Source organism: Entelurus aequoreus, linkage group LG04 (assembly GCF_033978785.1).
Source record: "Entelurus aequoreus isolate RoL-2023_Sb linkage group LG04, RoL_Eaeq_v1.1, whole genome shotgun sequence".
NCBI classification, from domain to species: Eukaryota; Metazoa; Chordata; class Actinopteri; order Syngnathiformes; family Syngnathidae; genus Entelurus; species Entelurus aequoreus.
The window spans coordinates 67,844,668-67,864,968 of NC_084734.1; the positions used below are offsets into that span (position 1 = coordinate 67,844,668).

At 39.1% G+C, this 20,301-nt stretch overlaps 1 protein-coding gene across 1 annotated transcript in view; it reads left to right on the forward strand.

Annotated features, from left to right (window-relative positions):
• Positions 1-9,181, forward strand: part of mtmr7a (myotubularin related protein 7a) — a 28,384-nt gene extending 19,203 nt beyond the window's left edge. Inside the window, exons 10-14 of the mRNA XM_062045559.1 lie at positions 3,791-3,840; positions 3,919-4,119; positions 4,244-4,378; positions 4,645-4,771; positions 7,853-9,181. Coding sequence (XP_061901543.1) covers positions 3,791-3,840; positions 3,919-4,119; positions 4,244-4,378; positions 4,645-4,771; positions 7,853-8,194 — 855 coding nt within the window. The 3' untranslated portion in view covers positions 8,195-9,181. The remainder of the gene's footprint in view (positions 1-3,790; positions 3,841-3,918; positions 4,120-4,243; positions 4,379-4,644; positions 4,772-7,852) is intronic.
• The last annotated feature ends 11,120 nt before the right edge of the window (positions 9,182-20,301 follow it).

Below are 20,301 nucleotides of genomic sequence, written 5' to 3' on the forward strand. Positions count from 1 at the left end.
ACACTGACTTGTTGGTTTGCGCCTGTGATGTATTTTTCTACACGGGCGGTGTTGCACCCTTTTGGCAGGCATTAAATAAACGGCCAAGCAAATCCTTTCTGATTGATCACTTTAAACACGTACTGTCTCTTGGTCTGAGCTAATCCAAGGGTACTGTTGCCGTCAAACTGTGTCCCTTTTGAAGAAGAGTCTAAAGTTAAGACAAAATAACCTATTGTATTATTCCTTATGAAGTAAAGTGCTGAAAATAAAATCAATAAAATACCACATAAATTTGATCACATTATGAGGGTGTCACACTAGCAACTGGCAATATGACATCAGAGCGTAGATAGATGAGCTACCTTTTATCATATAAGTACATCTATATAATGCAACATTGCAATTACCTGGGAACATATATCCAGGAAAATATATTATCAGTTGAAATAATCTATTTTTAATTACATCAAATTTTTTAAAGGTTGTTGTTAAAGATTGAGATTTTTGACAGGACATCATAATAAATGTTAATGTTCTTGTTTAAAGTACCAGCATAATGTAAAACAGGTTGCCTCTATGTTGAAGCGGTTATCATATATTTCCATTTTATAACAAAAGACTTACAATGTTTGCGAGTAAAAAGATATGATCAAATAATATAAATCTCCCAGAGATTCCCAAGCCATTTTGTGGCATAATGAGCATGAGTGGTCATGTGATCTGTGGAGTGTATTTGCGAACTACAATTCCCTTCAACAACAAAAAACCTCCAACTCACGGCATACTTTGTGAGGGACAACAACGATTACTTAGGGACAAACTATGATCCATAAACTTATATTTTTTAGCCTGAATATAAAGAGGATGAGGAACAAAGTTTTATAAGTTGTGTGCTAAACAGATTAAGCTTTAGTTGAACACTTTTGCATCATGCAGCAATGCCGCTAAGTGCTGAACAAGAAATACAAACTAAGAACATAATAAAACAAGCACTTAAAGTACAATGTCTGCTCTCACTGGGATGCTGATGACAGGTTGTTAAAATCTTAAAAAGGGTTAAAAAAAAATAAAAATAAGCAAAAGCTGCTGCAGAGCCTCTTTTTGTGTTTTCTCACAATCTCTGGGTCAAAGTTGGATGTAAAATTTTACCAACTTTTCGGTTTATTGCTACAACCTTCTACTATGCATGTGAGTTGCATGATTTATAATGTAGAATTAACTTTCACAAGTTTAAAAGCGATGTAAGCGACCTACTCAGTGGCCTAGTGGTTAGAGTGTCCGCCCTGAGATCGGTAGGTTGTGAGTTCAAACCCCGGCCGAGTCATACCAAAGACTATAAAAATGGGACCCATTGCCTCCCTGCTTGACACTCAGCATCAAGGGTTAGAATTGGGGGTTAAATCACCAAAAATGATTCCCGGGCACGGCCACCGCTGCTGCTCACTGCTCCCCTCACCTCCCAGGGGGTGATCAAGGGTGATGGGTCAAATGCAGAGAATAATTCATCCATCACTGTGTTTCTGTTAATTACAATTACACTCAGCTGGAAATAATATTTATGTATGGCATGCACGTGCAGAGCACATACCTTTTACATGATATATCATAACAAATATATCATATAAATCAGGAGTCACCAACGCGGTGCCCGCGGGCACCAGGTAGCCCGTAAGGACCAGATGAGTAGCCCGCTGGCCTGTTCTAAAAATAGCTCAAATAGCAGCACTTACCAGTGAGCTGCCTCTATTTTTTAAATTGTATTTATTTACTACAAAGCTGGTCTCGCTTTGCCCGACATTTTTAATTCTAAGAGAGACAAAACTCAAATAGAATTTCAAAATCCAAGAAAATATTTTAAAGACTTGGTCTTCACTTGTTTAAATAAATTCATTAATTTTTTTTAATTTGCTTCTTATAACTTTCAGAAAGACAATTTTAGAGAAAAAATACAACCTTAAAAATGATTTTAGGATTTTTAAACACATATACCTTTTTACCTTTTAAATTCCTTCCTCTTCTTTCTTGACAATTTAAATCAATGTTCAAGTAATTTTTTTTTTATTATTGTAAAGAATAATAAATCAATTTTAATTTAATTCTTCATTTTAGCTTCTGTTTTTTCGACGAAGAATATTTGTGAAATATTTCTTCAAACTTATTATGATTAAAATTCAAAACAAATATTCTGGCAAATCTACAAAATCTGTAGAATCAAATTTAAATCTTATTTCAAAGTGTTTTGAATTTCTTTAAAAAATTTTGTTCTGGAAAATCTAGAAGAAATAATGATTTGTCTTTGTTAGAAATATAGCTTGGTCCAATTTGTTATATATTCTAACAAAGTGTAGATTGGATTTTAACCTATTTAAAACATGTCATCAAAATTCTAAAATTAATCTTAATCAGGAAAAATTACTAATGATGTTCCATAAATTATTTTTAAAAATTTTTCAAAAAGATTCGAATTAGCTAGTTTTTCTCTTCTTTTTTTCGGTTGAATTTTGAATTTTAAAGAGTCGAAATTGAAGATAAACTATGTTTCAAAATTTAATTGTCATTTTTTTTTTGTGTTTTCTCCTCTTTTAAACCGTTCAATTAAGTGTAAATATCATTAACTATTAATAATAACATAGAGTTAAAGGTAAATTGAGCAAATTGGCTATTTCTGGCAATTTATTTAAGTGTGTATCAAACTGGTAGCCCTTCGCATTAATCAGTACCCAAGAAGTAGCTCTTGGTTTCAAAAAGGTTGGTGACCCCTGATATAAATCAATACAATCACTTAGCATGTTATGTGGGTGTACATTTTGTAACAATAGGAATTATTTGTGTTTATGTTGCACAGACGTACAGTATATGAATGACGGACTGGAAGCCATATTGAGTGTTAGTGATAGCTACCGATGTGTGTGTGTACTGTGTATTATATAAATAAATTGACTCAGTGATCAAGTGCAATGCTCGATTGCCCAGTTTATAGTCAAAAGACAGAACGAACTGAAACACATTTAATTAAGCAAGATGTGTTTTTTAATGCCACGCAAAGGCGACGTAATGGAGTGACGTCAAACGGCAACCAGAGACCTGTCAGTAGACGCTATATTGCTTCAAAGCAACTTTATTTTATTACTTACTATTTTCACTTATTTGAATGGTATAATATTGGCCCGGGGATAAATGGATCACTAGGAGGATAGTTGATAAAACACGGTCGTGACGCATCGTGAGTATAATGCGTTCACTTCAAACTGACACAGCGTGCATGAATTTGAGGAGGAAATACTGTTGTTACAAACTTTTGTGTGGTGTTGCTTTCTTATTTGTCATTATTTAAAGCTGATCTCAATGTGTAGCAGCAGCAGCTGAACTAAATGTGACAGTGTGTCATAATTACGTCGGTCATGCTGGAACAAAAAATTACGGAATAAAACCGGTATACATCCCTTGTTGCTGGGACGCCTATTCAATGTATGCCTGTGAGTACCAAAAGAGTGTAACACTCTGCGTATATAGAAAGTGTCCGTGTGTGAGCAAAACAAGTCCGTGCGCAAAATTAGGCAGAGCGTGCACAGACAGGTCACGCAAACGTCGAGTGGGGTTTTTACACATTCGGTTTGGCACAATGCTACACCCCCTGATTGAGTGACTGTATGATTTAGAAGTGCGTCTCAATACTTTTGTACATAATTATGCACTAAAAAAAATGTACCGGTACATTCCACAGAGAAAAAATGTGCACCATTACTTTTATTGTGACGCAAAACAACTTTTATTACATAACTTTGACATGTTTTTTACCCCCTTTTAGGTTCTAATCGAGAAAGACTGGGTCTCATTTGGTCACAAGTTCTCTCACAGGTTTGACTTGAAGGCATTTGATTCACAGCATTGATTGTTTGGTTTGTTTTGGTCTGACAATCTCCATCTCCTGTCCAGATGCAACCATCGGGTTGGAGACCCGAAAGAGGTGTCTCCTATTATCGACCAGTTCCTGGAGTGTGTATGGCAGCTGATGGAGCAGTTTCCCTGCGCCTTTGAGTTCAATGAGCGGTTCCTAATCACCATTCACAGCCACATCTACTCCTGCCAGTATGGCAACTTTATTGGAAACAACCAGCGGGAGAGGATAGAACTGGGGTGCGATCATTATATGTTTCTCCTTCTGACAGTGTTTATAAATGACTGAATAATGTTCCAAATCCCTTTCCTTGTTTTCATATTTGACTTTCCCCTTTCTTCACCTTACTTAATATTAATGCAGACTTTGTACAAGGACCCACTCTCTGTGGAGTTATCTGTGGTCAAACCGTGCAGATTACGCCAACCCCTTGTACAGACCAAACCACAGCCAGGCACAGGGCCTCCTGCGGCCATCTACTGCCCCCTGCAGGTTTAAGTATGTACCACCCATACAGTAAACACCTTGATCGGCTAAAACACAACAGAACCTCTAAGGTCAAACATAATCTGCTCCAAGATACTGCCACTCTGTTTTTTCTTTTTTTTGTGCAGCAATTATTTGGTTACATTTTACCACTAATATAAAACAAACACTCTGATTAATTTGCCCGTGGAGATTCCACTGTACTGTATTTTTGAAGTATTACTTCAAATACAATATGTTAGTAATTTGTGAGTTGAAAGGCTCTTCTTGCCTTGCAGATTTTGGAGGGGTTTGTACAACCGGTTTGACCGCGGGATGCATCCTCGTCAATCTGTCGAGGATTACCTGAGGGCCATTCAGGAGGAAACACAGCAGTTAGAGGAGCTGCTCGCCTCACATAAGCAGGTCGGATGCAATAATTTAAAAGTTTATTTGTTTAATTGACTTTAAGTTAAATATAAGTGCTGTCAAATGATTAATTTCTCAATCAGAAATAATCACATTTGGTATTTTTGATTCATCTCAATTCTTCACGGTATATTACTTGCTCACATAATTACTTTTTTTTTTTTAAAAGACACCACTATTTTGACACAAAGCAATGTGATTTTCAGAAAGTCATAAACATTTTTTAAAGGTTTTTATGTGAATACACATTTATTTGCTCAAAGCTCGATAACCGTATTATCTACTGATGGGTAAATGGTGCCTTGGTGAGTGTATGGCATACCTGTATCTGCGTGTGTTAGTGTTTGATAATGTTCATTCGCCATCTGCTGGATTAAAAAAGTCACGACATTTGACCTGCAATTGAAATTGATAGTTTGTTCAAGATCCCCATTAGCTGCTAGTGGCTATTCTTCCTGAGGTCTAACATTTAAAAAACCCTTTAATTCAATAAAGCAAAGGAGAATACACACATTTATACATGACAATAACACCACATTCAAAATAAAACAACTGCGCAAATTTTTTTACAGTATACTAATGTAGAATTACACAGTAGCTATACAAATACAATTGTTTCAAGGAAAGTCTAAGCCCTTAAAAAAAGGTGCAGATTGAGTCCATGCAATCAAGTAATAAGTGTCCTTAGTTGAACAATATTGGAGTCTAATACACATTTGTCAATCTAAACACATCAAATAATCATAATTGTGTATTACTTAAAGATATAAAATCTCCAAAGCACAAGCATATTAGAACGTATCCAGTAGACAGTGTCCACATCATTCAACATGCTGTGTTAAGAACTCAAATCAATCAAATTTACTTATATAGCCCTAAATCACGAGTGTCTCAAAGGGCTGAAAACCTAATGAGTTATTTTGGCCACTAGGTGTCGCCAAAAACAATTACCACTTCACTTCAACTGAAAGACCGCAAAAGTCAATTTCAGACACCTATTAATAAATAGTTTAGGGTTTTTCATACCTCCAAATTATTAAAAGTATGTCTGATTCGTGCTCGTATCAGTTTAATATTGGTATCGGCCACTACTTAAGGAGGAACTGCACTTTTTTTTTAATAGTTCACAATCATTATCCTTGTCACGTCCGTTGTGTCCTTGGGCAAGACACTTCACCCTTGCTCCTGATGGCTGCTGGTTAGCGCCTTGCATGGCAGCTCCCGCCATCAGTGTGTGAATGTGTGTGTGAATGGGTGAATGTGGAAATACTGTCAAAGCGCTTTGAGTACCTTGAAGGTAGAAAAGCGCTATACAAGTATAACCCATTTATCATTTATTTATTTATTTATTATTGGAGACAAGAAGACACAATTTTTTTTTTTGCATTCCACCATACCAACTTTATTTATAAAGCCCTTCTAAAACAACCACAGTTGAAGAACAAAGGGCTGTACACCACAAAGAAATAGAGGCAAAGGACAGACTAAAAAATAACATTTAAAACAGAAGTAAAATACAAATTGAAAAAGCAAATACAAATTATCCTAAGAACAATTTTTTAGATAAAAAGCAGTTAAAAGGTTAAAAACAGTTAATTAATATATATATATATATATATATATATATATATATATATATATATATATATATATATATATATATATATATATATATATATATATATATATATATATATATATATATATATAGACGTTGGAGGGTTTTGAAGTTGTCTTAGAGCAGGGGTGTCAAACTCATTTTAGCTCAGGGGCCACATGGAGGAAAATCTATTCCCAGGTTGGCCGTAATGGTAAAATCATGGCATGATAACTTAAAAACAAAGACGATTTCAGATTGTTTTCTTTGTTTTACTTTGGCCAAAAATAGAACAAGCACATTCTGAAAATGTACAATTCCCAAATAATCCTTTTGACAAAACACTTAAAATTATGAGGGGAAAAAACTGTGTGACTTTGTCTCAGTGTATCTACAAAGCCGGTAAACATGAAGTCACAGCCTATCTGGGATTGAACAAAATAGATAAACTTCTAGGTGTCAAATACCTCAGCAAACTACACATACGGATGTAGAAACGGTTGAAGATGGTTGAGTTACACTCACTTTTCTCATTTTTGACAGACATTTAGGGGCAATGAAGGTGCCAAAGAACAATGCGTTTGAAGCAGAAGACCTAAAACTGCAGGTTTTGCGTTTAATTTGTTCGAGGGGAGGAGCCACAGCCACGCGTTACCATAGCGATATGCGCTTTACTGCGTGCCTCTTGCTTCAAGTGCCCCTGGCTGCAGCCCGCAGATCGAGGAGGGGCTAAACGTTTAACCCATGGGTTCACCCCCGCTGCAGTCAGGGGTTACTCGATCGAGGAGGGGCTTAAATTTTCCCTAAATGTGGGCTGGTCTAAACGTTTTATTGTACATTATAAACTAATGTATGGATAGACAAACAAGTCGAGCATTAAAAAATTCATGCAAGTAACAGCCAATCAGCATTCAACCGTCAAACTCAGTGCAGTGTAGTGCAGTCCGGGGTGAACTGCAGCATGGAGGAGAAAGTGATTGTTGCCGTTTGCGACATGGGTTAAACGTTTAGCCCCTCCTCGATCTGCGGGCTGCAGCCAGGGGTTACTCTTTTGCTTGGCCCTGGTATCAAGCGTTTGCTTGCCCAACAGAGTTGTTATTGCGACACCCAGTGGACACATTTAGATCAGCACTTTCTTTCGATAAACAATTTCAGCTCAATTTTATACTTAGCAAACTCATCTCGCGGGCCGCATAAAACCTGTTCGCGGGCCTGATCCGGCCGTTTGACACCCCTGTCTTTTGTTTTGAAGGCTACAACGGTGACTCCCATTAGCCGCATCTTCCAAGTGTTTTTTTTACCATCTTTAAAATTATTTTTAAAAATTCAAAAAAGACGTGTGTTCTTGTGTTAATGATTGTATTCCCCAAAAAGTGCAGTTCCTCTTAAAGGCTCCAATATCGGTATCGCATCGGGAGTGAAAAAGTTGTATCTCGACACTGCTAGTTAAAACATTTGCTATGGTTTTACATGATCAACAGAAAATTGCTGAACTGGAAGAGGAGCAGGTGTGGAGATGCACCCGTAAAGCCACCACCTATGATAAAAGCCCCACAGCCTGGGTTGTTAGTAACGACCTGGGCTTGGCAAACACCCCTCAAGACTACACCTCGGGCTTCCTCACCAGCAGCCCCTGTCAGCCTAAAGCGCCACGCAGCGGCCTGACCCTCTCGCCCCAAGATTTGAATCGAACGTTCGACTCCAACAACTCCAACGGCAGCGACCGGGAGTCTGGAATAGCGGACCTGAGCTGCCGTTCACCCTTCAGCGAGGACAGCGCCAGGGATCAAGACTCTGACGATACCGCCTACTCAGCTGCTTAAAAAAATGTAAGCAGCTACTGAAATCTCACTGGAGCGCTGAACAAACACTAACTATATAATTATGTACTCAAAAAAAAACTGGCTTTTTTTCTCATTTCAGTCAAAAGTAATATTCAGGTTGCATAAATAAGTTTTGTTTGCATGTGGTGTTGAACATATACTTGAACACTGTTACCGTAGCGGACCACTTTGTAGTTTCCACACAAAGAACAAGGTGTCAGATGAATGGAATATTTTTTCCCAAATTAAACCGTTACTCTGTGCAGACAGTTTAAAATAGTCAAGTGCCTCCTGGGCCATTTTGTAGGCCCATTATACACTCCAAAAAACATTATCTTGAGTGAGGAGCCAAAACACTTCAGACTTCAGAGTGCATGTGAAGTGGATGTTTATGTACATCGCCTCTTCGGTGTATTTATGCAGCAGATGGTTTACTTCACAATGCAAACACACGCAAAAAAAAAAAAAGACCAGAAGTAACCTGATAATAGTTGATGCATTGCAACAAATGGTATTTACTTGAATCTGCTTCAATCATGTATGGAAGAAAGTCATCTTATCAAATGGAACAAATATTTTAATCATAATACAAGGTGAATATGGCTTGTCATTTTTTTTTGTTGCTATAGTGACATTGTCACTCGAAGCCTTCATGTGAAACATTTAGTGGATGGCGCCAACAGTGGACCGCATGTGAACACAAAGTATCACTGTGTTAGTAGGAAAATCTGCCTATTATTGTACTGTATAACATTGCCAATGAACAATGCAGCATGCAAGTATATTTTTGTACTGTATTTTTTTGGTTTGTAATCCTCCTTGCATGCATGTCATTTTGTTGTATCCAGAAAGTTTACATTATTTTGTCCGACCTCATGATAAGGGGATGTTTTTGTTGATGTGGAATGAATGTCCCTGCGAATAATATTATTGAACTCTGGTGTTGTTAATTGTAATTTTTTTTGTCAAATTAAATAAGATATCACTGTCACCTATCCCATTGACTCCCCATTATTTATGCTATCTTCCAAATGGATTAAATTCATAAAAATACATTGGCGTTATTAACTTCAGGTTGTAAAGGCATTGAAATACTTTAACAGTATATAGGTTACCCATCTAACTCAATACTAAACTTGGTAGTTTTATCGATGACACTGTTCTTTATTCTTGTAGTAATAATTAGAATTCCAAACACTGATTAAGTGTCAAAATAGCATTAAATCTTTGGATTATATTTGGATATGATCCACATGTGAATATTTGTATTAATGCGTTTTAAATCCAATAGATAATACATGAAGAGAAACAGTACAGTAGACCGATAATAAATACATTACTGTAATCAAGTAGAAAATATGTAACAAAAGCTGTCCGTTTAATTTGGGTCGAATCTAAACAGTGGTGGGCCAGCAAGGCCTTCTCTGCCTACCTAACATAACCAATAATTAAAGATAAAATTACTTTTTAATTTAATTTCCCTAAATATCTAATAGTATTCATATCCCATTCATGTCATATTATGCTCCTTCCAGTGCTGTTGTTTTTAGGTTAGAGTTTGTACCCAATCAGAATTCAGCTATTCATGCTGTACGAAATCTGCCCGGGGCCTTCAGAATCAACAATGCAGGCGTCCAAAAACTATAAGTGAACGGACATGTACAGTTGATAGATAATTGTGATAGCCTATCAGATCACGAGTTGTTGTCAGTAAGGCCTTCTAGCTGGCGTCACGTTGAACGTGACGTTCACGCGTCCTATGATTGGATACTCACCTGGACCGTTAGCGGATGAATTTGAGAACACATACAGTTGACAGACATATGCGATAGCCAATCAGATCACAAGTTGTTGACAGTAGCCTATCTAGGTAGCCTGATGTTAACGAGTCTGCGATTGGATACTCACTTGTCACTCCAAAGTGAGTATCCAATCACAAGTTGCAATTTAGCAGGAAGCAGTTAGTGTTTACCACTAAGAAGGAAAACAAAATGTTGATTAGGTGGCAGATATATATTTGCGAGGCCGTTTTCAAGAAGGATATTTAAAAAGAGAAACTACATCTTGTGAGACGATGTCCGCGATTAAATAGGGAAATGCCCGCCATTTCCACTCGAATCAACGTTATATGGCGTCGAATGGGTGCTACAAATAGTGAGTTCAAACATTTTATTTCTTTATTTTTTCACGTTTAATGTTTTTTTCAATTTTCATTTTGACAGTACCACGTAAGATATGTCTTAATTGCTGATGCAAGTTTATTGATTTTTAAATGCGCCAGAAAATAAGCCATTTTGTACGCTGTTCAGGTGGTTCAATGGCCAGTAGTGCTTAATTGTGTTCCTTTATAGCAGCTGATTGTTTACCGGCCCGCCACACATTCTGGAAATGCTATTGCAAAAATTTAAAAAACATTAAAAAAAAGTGGAATGAGGTGAAATCTAACTAGAAAAAGTTGCAATGTTGACACAAAGCTGCCATGTAGGTTGTTTTTGTTTTCGTTTGTCCAACTTTATTTTTCTTTTTTTGCCATTGCTCAAAAAAAAAAAAAAAAAAAAAAATGTTATAATGGATTATTGACCTATTCAAGGCTCCAATTATTTCAAATATTTCACTTTAAAATGTTTTATGTGGAAAATATTGCAGAAAATATTGTGTGGTTGCCATACAAAAACATCAACGTTTTCTTTGACTAAAGAGCATAAAACAAACAAAATAATAGTTCAAACGTAAAATCGACATATATCTGAAGTTGATCTTGTAACTTAAGTGTTGAAAGTAAAAAAAACACTAATAAAAATGTATCACTTTATATGAGTGGGGCACCTTTTGGATCCCAAATATATTTAATGGGATTTTATTTATCTTTTCACTGTGATTACTCAAAAATAATAATGAATGAAAATCAATGGTGTCCTGCATTATTGATTATTTTAAGGCTCTAATTACTTCACATCAAACATTGCTTTCTGAATGTTTTGGACAGAGGGGGAAATACTGCATATTTCAGTTTTATTATAAAAAAACAAAGTTTTCTTTGACAGAAAAGGCATAAAACCTTTTTTTTTACTTTATATCAACCTGAAGTTGATATACTGAAGAGATTTACTGTAAGCGTTAAATAAATAGAAATAATAATTTGACTTGTTTTTAACATTTTAATGACTTAGACCCTTTATGGTCCCCGGAAGCCCTAAAGGTTAAAAAAATAAAAATACAAAAATACATATATTTTGTTATGGTTTGAAAATGAAAAATATCAAAATGGCCCCCGCATGCTTTAATTTTTCCGTGTGCGGCCCTCAGTGGAAAAAGTTTAGACACCCCTGCTTTATAGTATTTCTCCCACAATGGTCATGTGGTGACATATATGCTGGTATTTGGAGAGGTAATCATTGAAGTCGGACATCACTGAAGGCCTAGGTGGGAAACGCACGGCCCCCCACTGAATCTGAATACTTAATGAATAAAGATGAGTTTTGTTTAGTCTGCAAATATGACTAATAAAACTGGATTATTTCAAAATGTGTTTTATACAACTTGGAAATGTTTTTTACTCTGGTTGGACGACACGGCAACTGTTCATATCAATCGGATATTAAGTAAATAAAAATGTATTATTTGTACTCTATTTTTGTAAATTTTATGTTATTTCCCCCCATTATTGGTGTTTTTTTTTTAGTTTTCTTGGGTAATTGTATATATATATTTTGGTCGCATGACGTAGCCTACTAAACAGGTAAATATTTAAATAAGAGTTGATTTAAAATAAAAATCCGGGAAAAAATAAATATATTATATATAAAAATACAAATAAATACATTATATTTATATTATATATGAAAATAAATATATTATATTTATATTATATATGTTATATATTTTATTTATATATATATATATATATATATATATATATATATATATATATATATATATATATATATATATATATATATATATATATATATATATATATATATATACATAAAAATATATATATATATATATATATATATATATATATATATATATATATATATATATATATATATATACCTATATATATATATATATATATATATATATATATATATATATATATCAGTGGCGTGCCGTCACTAGAGGCAGGGGAGGCACGGCCTCACCTGCCATCATGGAAAGAAAAAAAAAGTAAAAAGAAAAAAAAAAAAATTAAATTGTTATATGTATCCAGTGAGTATACTAAAGTTATTTTCCATTTAACTTCACCAGTTTTAGATTATTTTTATTTTTATTTTCACATTTGCCGTTCAAATACTGAGAAGAGACGGTGCAGTGATCAGCAGCCAGTTGAGGCACTTGTGCCTCACCATGGATTGCGACTCGGCTAACTGCTGGCCTGCTGTGCAGTGAGACTGTATTGCTATATGAATTATATTATACATTTCCATAGTTTAGTTAGCTGAGGTATATAATGTACAGTGTATTTTGTCAACAACTGTATGTGTGTAACTTATTTTTAGTGCTGAGCGATCATAAATCTGCTGCGGAGACACACTGTGTGAGGCTCGTATCATAACCCCGCCTCCTGGTGCCAAGCACCTCCGCAGAATGCACCGCCCGCACCCAAACCCTCCACGTGCAAGACCGAATCCACCCAAAAAAAGTCACTTAACAAGAAGCCAAAAAGTGCAAAAACAACAATGCTCGCGCTGAAGGAGCCGCGAACAACCGCAGGCATAGGTGGATTAATGACCGGGCCTACCGGGCCCAGGCCCAGGGGGCCAGAGGCCCCAAGGGGCCAGGCCAACTTGGCCCCGCGGCCGCGACCCAAGCAAAACTACTTTTGCAAAAATAATAATCTTAAGCCCCAAGGGGCCAGGCCAACTTGGCCCCGCGGCCATGATCCATAGAGGGTAAGAGGCCCCAAGGGGCCAGGTCAACTTGGCCCCGCGGCCGCGACCCACAGAGGGCCAGAGGCCCCAAGGGGCCAGGCCAACATGGCCCCGCGGCCATGATCCATAGACGGTCAGAGGCCCCAAGGGGCCAGGCCAACTTGGCCACGATCCATAGAGGGTCAGAGGCCCCAGGGGGCCAGGTCAACTTGGCCCCGCGGCCACGATCCATAGACGGTCAGAGGCCCCAAGGGGCCAGGCCAACTTGGCCCCGCGGCCACGACCCACAGAAGGCCAGAGGCCCCAAAGGGCCAGGCCAACTTGGCCCCGCGGCCGCGAGCCACAGAAGGCCAGAGGCCCCAAGGGGCCAGGTCAACTTGGCCCCGCGGCCACGATCCATAGAGGGTAAGAGGCCCCAAGGGGCCAGGTCAACTTGGCCCCGCGGCCGCGACCCACAGAGGGCCTGAGGTCCTAAGGGGTCAGGCCAACTTGGCCCCGCGGCCATGATCCATAGAGGGCCAGAGGCCCCGAGGGGTCAGGCCAACTTGGCCCCGATCCATAGAGGGTCAGAGGCCCCAAGGGGCCAGGCCAACTTGGCCCCGCGGCCACGACCCACAGAGGCCCCAAGGGGCCAGGCAAAATTGGCCCCGCGGCCATGATCCACAGAGGGCCAGAGGCTCTCAATCATTATTATCAAAGCTAATTCTCAAATTGGATGGATCACACAACCTCACTCACATATTCTTTATCAATTATTAAAGGTTGTTTCTGAATTTTGATCACAGAACTTAATGCAAATATTCTTGATTGATTGACAAAGCTCATTCTCAAATTTTGATTACACAACCTTACTCTGACAAATTATCATTATCAAAAAGCTCTATCTCGAATTTGGATCACAGAATCTCACTCAAGTATTCTTAGCTGTGCCCCTCCCCCATCAAGTCTTTCATAAACCGGTCTGTTCTTTTAGAATCTCCTCATTTGGTATTTTGAACTCGTGAGAGACTGCTCAAAATTTGGTTTCCTTTCCCTCAGTTCAGACTCAGAGATAATTTGAAATCATTCAACAAGAAGTTTAACGCGCGCACACACACACACACACACACTTGAGTTGAGCATTACTTGGAAATTCTTATATTTTCCATTTTGCTGTTATTATCAGCATCTTCCCATTTTGTCCTTTTCTTTCGAGAAAGTTTACAGTCTGACATTTGTCACTGCTGTCAGTTAATAACTTTTTGGTCTTTGACCCATTTTGTCATTTTCTCGATTCGATCGTCACTGACCACTCTCTCCTGTCTGGCAGACATCGTTGCTGCCATCATAGCTAGCAAGCTGCCTGCAGCGGGTCATCCCTATGTTCCCCGTCCCTATGTTACCCGGGTCCTATGTTCCCCTCTACCGGGGAACTAAGGACCCTTTTTAAAAAAAAGGGTTCTATGTTCCCCGCTGCGGGGAACGTACAACACTTTTTCCAGAAAAGGGTTCTATGTTCCCCGCTGCTTCCAATGCGCGACTAAGTAAGACGCACGCAGACACGCATGACAGAGACGCGTTTAAGTTGTCGAAGGAAGGAAGTTCGCGTTTGAGTTGCTCTATCTGCTGCCGCACGCCCTGTGACAGGTTAGGTTTAGGGATGGTTTTGGTCAGGGCACAATTTCGCCAAAAAAGTGCTCCACAACGCCCTGTGACAGGTTAGGTTTAGGGATAGTTTTGGTCAGGGCACAATTTCGCCAAAAAAAAGTGCTCCACAACGCCCTGTGACAGGTTAGGTTTAGGGATGGTTTTGGTCAGGGCACAATTTCGCAATTTCGCCAGATACAATGCAGGGAACATAGGACCCTTTTTTAGAAAAAGGGTCCTAAGTTCCCCGGTCGCATACAAAGACCCAGGAACAACCGGGGAACATAGGACCCGGGGAACATAGGACCCGGGGAACATAGGCACGCTCCCGCCTGCAGATAGCAACATTTTGGTGTCCTTTGGGAAAATATTTAGAAAGAAGACAAAAGTACACACAGTTGTACAACTATTATCTTTATGATCTTTTTTTTGTTAGTTTCTCTGTTACTGTGTGTGGCCAATTAAGCGACTTTTGGCCATACCTGGCTGGTGACATTTAGCGACTTTCTGGTTGATGTTAAGATTAATAATAGCAACAGTTCTCTTCATCTTAATGCAATTTATTGTGTCTGTCTCTCCACATTTTGCCATTAGGTACTTTGAGCTCTTGTTGGTCAGTCACTCTAAGGTACATTGTTGCTGCCATCATAGCTAGCAAGCTGCCTGCAGATAGCGACATTTTGGTGTCCTTTGAGAAATATTAAGAAAGAAGACAAAAGTACAAGACATTGTACGATTACTATCTTTTTAAAATTATTTGTTTCACTGTGTGATTGACCGACTTTGCCGCTAGATTTCGCGTCTTTTGGCCATACCTGGCTAGCGACTAAAAACATCATTTAGCGACTTTTTGGTTGTGAAGATAAGTGGTAAAAGCAGATCTTCCTGTTGGTCTTCCCACATTTTGCCATTTGGTACTTTGCACTCTTCTTGGTCACTCCAAGGCATTTGTCCCTGCCTTCAGCTAGTCACTTGGCTCTTTTGGAATATATTTCACTGTAATTGGCTCTCTCTCTCTCTTTCTCCTCAGTACAAATCAGCCTGTTCCCTTGCCATTCATCACTGACCACTCTGCTCTCCTGTCTGTCAGACATTATTGCTGCTTGCAGATAGCTTGGGGTCCTTAGAGAAAATATCAGAAGAGAAAAGTACACAATTATCTTAATTATCTTTTTTATTCAGTCAGTCCTTCAGTGAGTCCCAGTGTGTTGGCGATTAAGCAACGTTGGCATTCAATTAGCGACTTTTGGCCATACATGGCTGGCGACTCAAAAAACTAGAAAAAAAGTACAAAAAGTTGTACAATTAATATCTTTATTATCCTTAATTCCCCTGAATCCTAGAGTGTGTTGCAATTAAGCAACTTTGCTGCTAGGTTTAGCGACTCTTGTTTTGGGCATACCTGGCTAGCGACTACAAACATTATTCAGCAACTTTTTGGCTGTTAAGATTAACGTTAATAAATTAAATCCTAATACAATTTATTGTGTTGGTCTCGCCATCTTGCTATTAGGTACTTTGAATTCTTGTTGGTCTCTGCTAAGGTATCTGGCTGTTGTCTTTGCCTTCAGTTAGTCACTTGGCTCTGGAATATATTTAACTGTACTTGGCTCTCTCTTTCTCCTCAGTACAAATCAGTCTGTTCCCTTGCCATTTAGACATTTTCTTGATTGGATCATCACTGACCACTCTGCTCTCCTGCTGTCTATCAGACATTGTTGCTCCCATCATAGCTAGCAAGCTGCCTTGGTGTCCTTTGTGAAAATATTTAGATAGAAGACTAAAGTGCACAAAGGTGTACAATTATTATCTTTTCAAAATATTTGTTTCACTGTCAGTGTGATTGACCGACTTTGCCGCTAGATTTCGCGTCTTTTGGCCATACCTGGCTAGCGACTGAAAACATCATTTAGCAACTTTTTGGTTGTGAAGATAAGAGGTAAAAGCAGATCTGCCTGTTGGTCTTTCCACATTTTGCCATTTGGTACTTTGCACTCTTGTTGGTCACTCCAAGGCATTTGTCCCTGCCTTCAGCTAGTCACTTGGCTCTTTTGGAATATATTTCACTGTAATTGGCTCTCTCTCTCTTTCTCCTCAGTACAAATCAGTCTGTTCCCTTGCCATTTAGACATTTTCTTGATTCGATCATCACTGACCACTCTGCTCTCCTGCTGTCTATCAGACGAATCAGTTGATTCTCTGCTCTCAATTGTCTATGCTAGTAAGCTGTTATTCTCTGCTTTGGAGTGTTGATGCTGGGTTGCTAGTTTTCTAAATCACCTCACACACTTGAAGGAAGCAGCACCGATCATAAACACACAAACAAACTCACACACACACACACACACACACACACACACACACACACACACACACACACACACACACACACACACACACACACACATAGTTGGTTTATCTGTTGTGATAGGCAAAGAGCCAATGTGCAAAGAAAGAAGGGAAATATGGATCATAAACGTTTAAGTGGAGGAGCTAGAAAAAAAATTCAGCAAGAAAAGAAAAAAAAGGAATCAGTTTTACTTGAGAGTGTTCCAAATATCTCCAGCTTCTTCAGTACAAAGACATCTGCTGAAAGCAATTCTATAAATGCTACTGCAAATTCAGCTAAGGTTAGCAATGCACCTGAGCTAGCATGTAGCTCCCAAGATCCTGAGACCACTACAAGTGTAGACACTGAACCAAATGCTTCTGATGCTTATGATTCAACCAATTCAGCAGTAGCCAGTTGCTCGGATGAATGTGAGGTCACTGCACCTCTGGACAGCATAGAAAATGAGCTGAATCTTTCTTCAACACCATCTACAGTGACAACTCTACCTAGTGATCCCGCTAAATGGGCTGAGACCCTCACTGAGTCAATGAAGGAAGTTCTTATTCAAAGAGGTGCAAAATCATTTCACAACCGTCACAGCCATTATCCAGCTTCTGTGAGGAACAGTGGGCTAGGAGGCAAAACCCGATGCCTAAACAATGAACATTTTACTTCACACTTGCCCAATGGACAACGAGTACAAAGAGAGTGGCTGATGTACTCTCCCTCTACTGGTAATGTTTACTGCTTTGCATGCAAACTGTTTTCCCCAAAAACGCATTCTTTTGTGACAGGCTATTGTGATTGGAAACACTCAGAAAGATTTGGTGAACATGAGCGAAGTGCTGAGCACATAACCTGCATGCAAGCAGTCTTGAACCGCGCCAAAGGTGCCACAGTTGATGCAGACCTGTTCAAACAGTTTCAGGCAGAGAGCAGCTATTGGAGGCAGGTGTTACAAAGAGTTGTTGCAGTCATTAAATTCCTTGCAGAAAGGGGCCTTGCATTTAGGGGTAAAAATGAATCGTTAGGGTCTCCTCTCAATGGGAACTACCTTGGTATTCTGGAGGTCCTGGCTGAATTTGATCCCTTTCTAAAGGATCACATCAGAAAGTTTGGGCAGATGGGTCGAGGTAATACCTCATATCTGTCCTCCACCATTTGTGAGGAATTCATTGAATTGATGGGTGCAAAAACCAAACAGGCTATAGCAGATGAACTGCAAGCAAGCAAATACTACTCTATCATTGTGGATTCAACCCCAGATTTATCTCATGTGGACCAATTGACATTCATATTCCGTTTTGTTAGCAAAGAGGGCAGTGTTGTTGAACGCTTTGTGGGTTTTGAGCCCATTACTAGCCATACAGGTGAAAGTTTGGCTAACTGTGTCATGTCTGTGTTGGAAAATCTAGGGTTAGAGCTGTCAAATTGCAGGGGGCAGGCTTATGATAATGCCAGCAACATGTCAGGGAGGTATAATGGGTTGCAGGCTCACTTAAAGAAAAGCAACCCATTAATACACTATATTCCATGTGCAGCTCACTCTTTGAATTTGGTGGGAGTCAACAGCATTGACAGATGTGGAAATGAAGTCTCTAAGTATTTTGACTTGATTCAGTCTATTTACAACTTCACAACTGCATCCACACACCGATGGGACAGGGTATTTGGCAATTCCAACATAGATCTCACACTTAAAGCTTTATCCAACACGCGTTGGAGTTGCCGTGCAGAATCTACCAAAGCACTGTGGCAGAACTACAGTAAAATAAAAGCAGCACTACAGGTTATTTCCACTGATGACACAGAGAAACGAGACACACGAACTGAAGCTGACAGTCTAGTGCGGAAGCTGGATTCACTTGAGATGGCCTTCATGGCAGGCTTTTGGGACACTGTTCTGTCCAGATTTCAGGCCACAAGTCTGCAACTTCAAAAAGCAGACATGGACCTTGGTACAGCAGTTAGATTGCTGGAATCTCTGCGCACCTTTGTTCTCTCCCAAAGAGATCTATTTGATCATTTTGAGCAGAAAGCCACATGTTGGGTGGCACCCCATCTTACAGGGCTGAACGGACGAGGAAACGTAAAAAGTTTGCTGATGAATCAGCATCCCCAGATGTTGTGCTTGAGGGAAGGCAACTGTTTCAAATAGAGACATTTATTGCCTCTATTGATCAACTGAGTTCAAGCCTTAATCACCGTCTGGAGGCCTACAAACATCTGAACAATTTGTTCAGTGTCCTTTTCTCTTTGGATACAGAGTCCAATGCTTCAGTCCTTCACAAGGCCAAGATTCTCACTGAATCATACCCATCTGACCTCAATGAAAGTCTTGGACAGGAGCTTATACAGTTCAAATCTTTTATACAGCTCAACAACACTGATGAGGAGAGGACCCCTTCAGGACTGCTCAAAACAATAATACATTTTGGACTACAGCCTACGTTTCCTAATACATACATTGCGCTACAGATTTTTCTCACTCTACCGGTCAGTAACTGTGAGGGAGAACGCTCATTCTCTCTTTTGTCAAGAGTAAAAAATGAGCTGTGCACAAGAATGACTCAGAAAAGATTAAATGCGTTATCTCTAATGGCAATTGAGAGTGAGCTGACAAGAGAGTTGGACTTCAATGATGTGGTGGATGATTTTGCAAAATTGAAAGCACGAAAGAAACCCCTTGCTTAAAGGTGCACTGTGTAAGATTTTTAGGTTATTTCCAGAATTCACCCATTCACTAATGTTAGGCTACCTGTTTTCATGAATACTTACCACCACCATAAAATTCTAAGTATCCATTATGACTTGGAGAATTGCACTTTTGCCATTTCTGGGAAGTGTCACCTGGATTGTGAAGATAGGATTGACTTTAGGCAGAAGCTTGGTGCTTTCTCTGGCAAACTGAACCTCAAGCTTCATTCTCTGCAGCTTTGCATTCTTGTGCAGACTTTCATCCACAAGGAACTTTTCAACTTCCCCACTATCGTGAAGGGGCCATCAAAAGATTTCAGTGTGTCCAGCATGTCTAGTCTCTTACTCTCCTTTCTTTGAGCCATCTCTTGTTTCTCATCTGCCCTACTCTCGAATTTTGCCTTCATGAATTTACTCCAGTTGAGTTCAACCTCCCTTTTTGCTTGTGCTGCTGCCTTGAAACCTCTGAAGCTCCTGGCTCTTCTGTAAAATTATTGACCTATTGACTGCGTTCAGTGTGCCCAACTTCTTCAGTTTGTAGTCCACCTTGCCACATTGTCTCTCCATCCCAATGT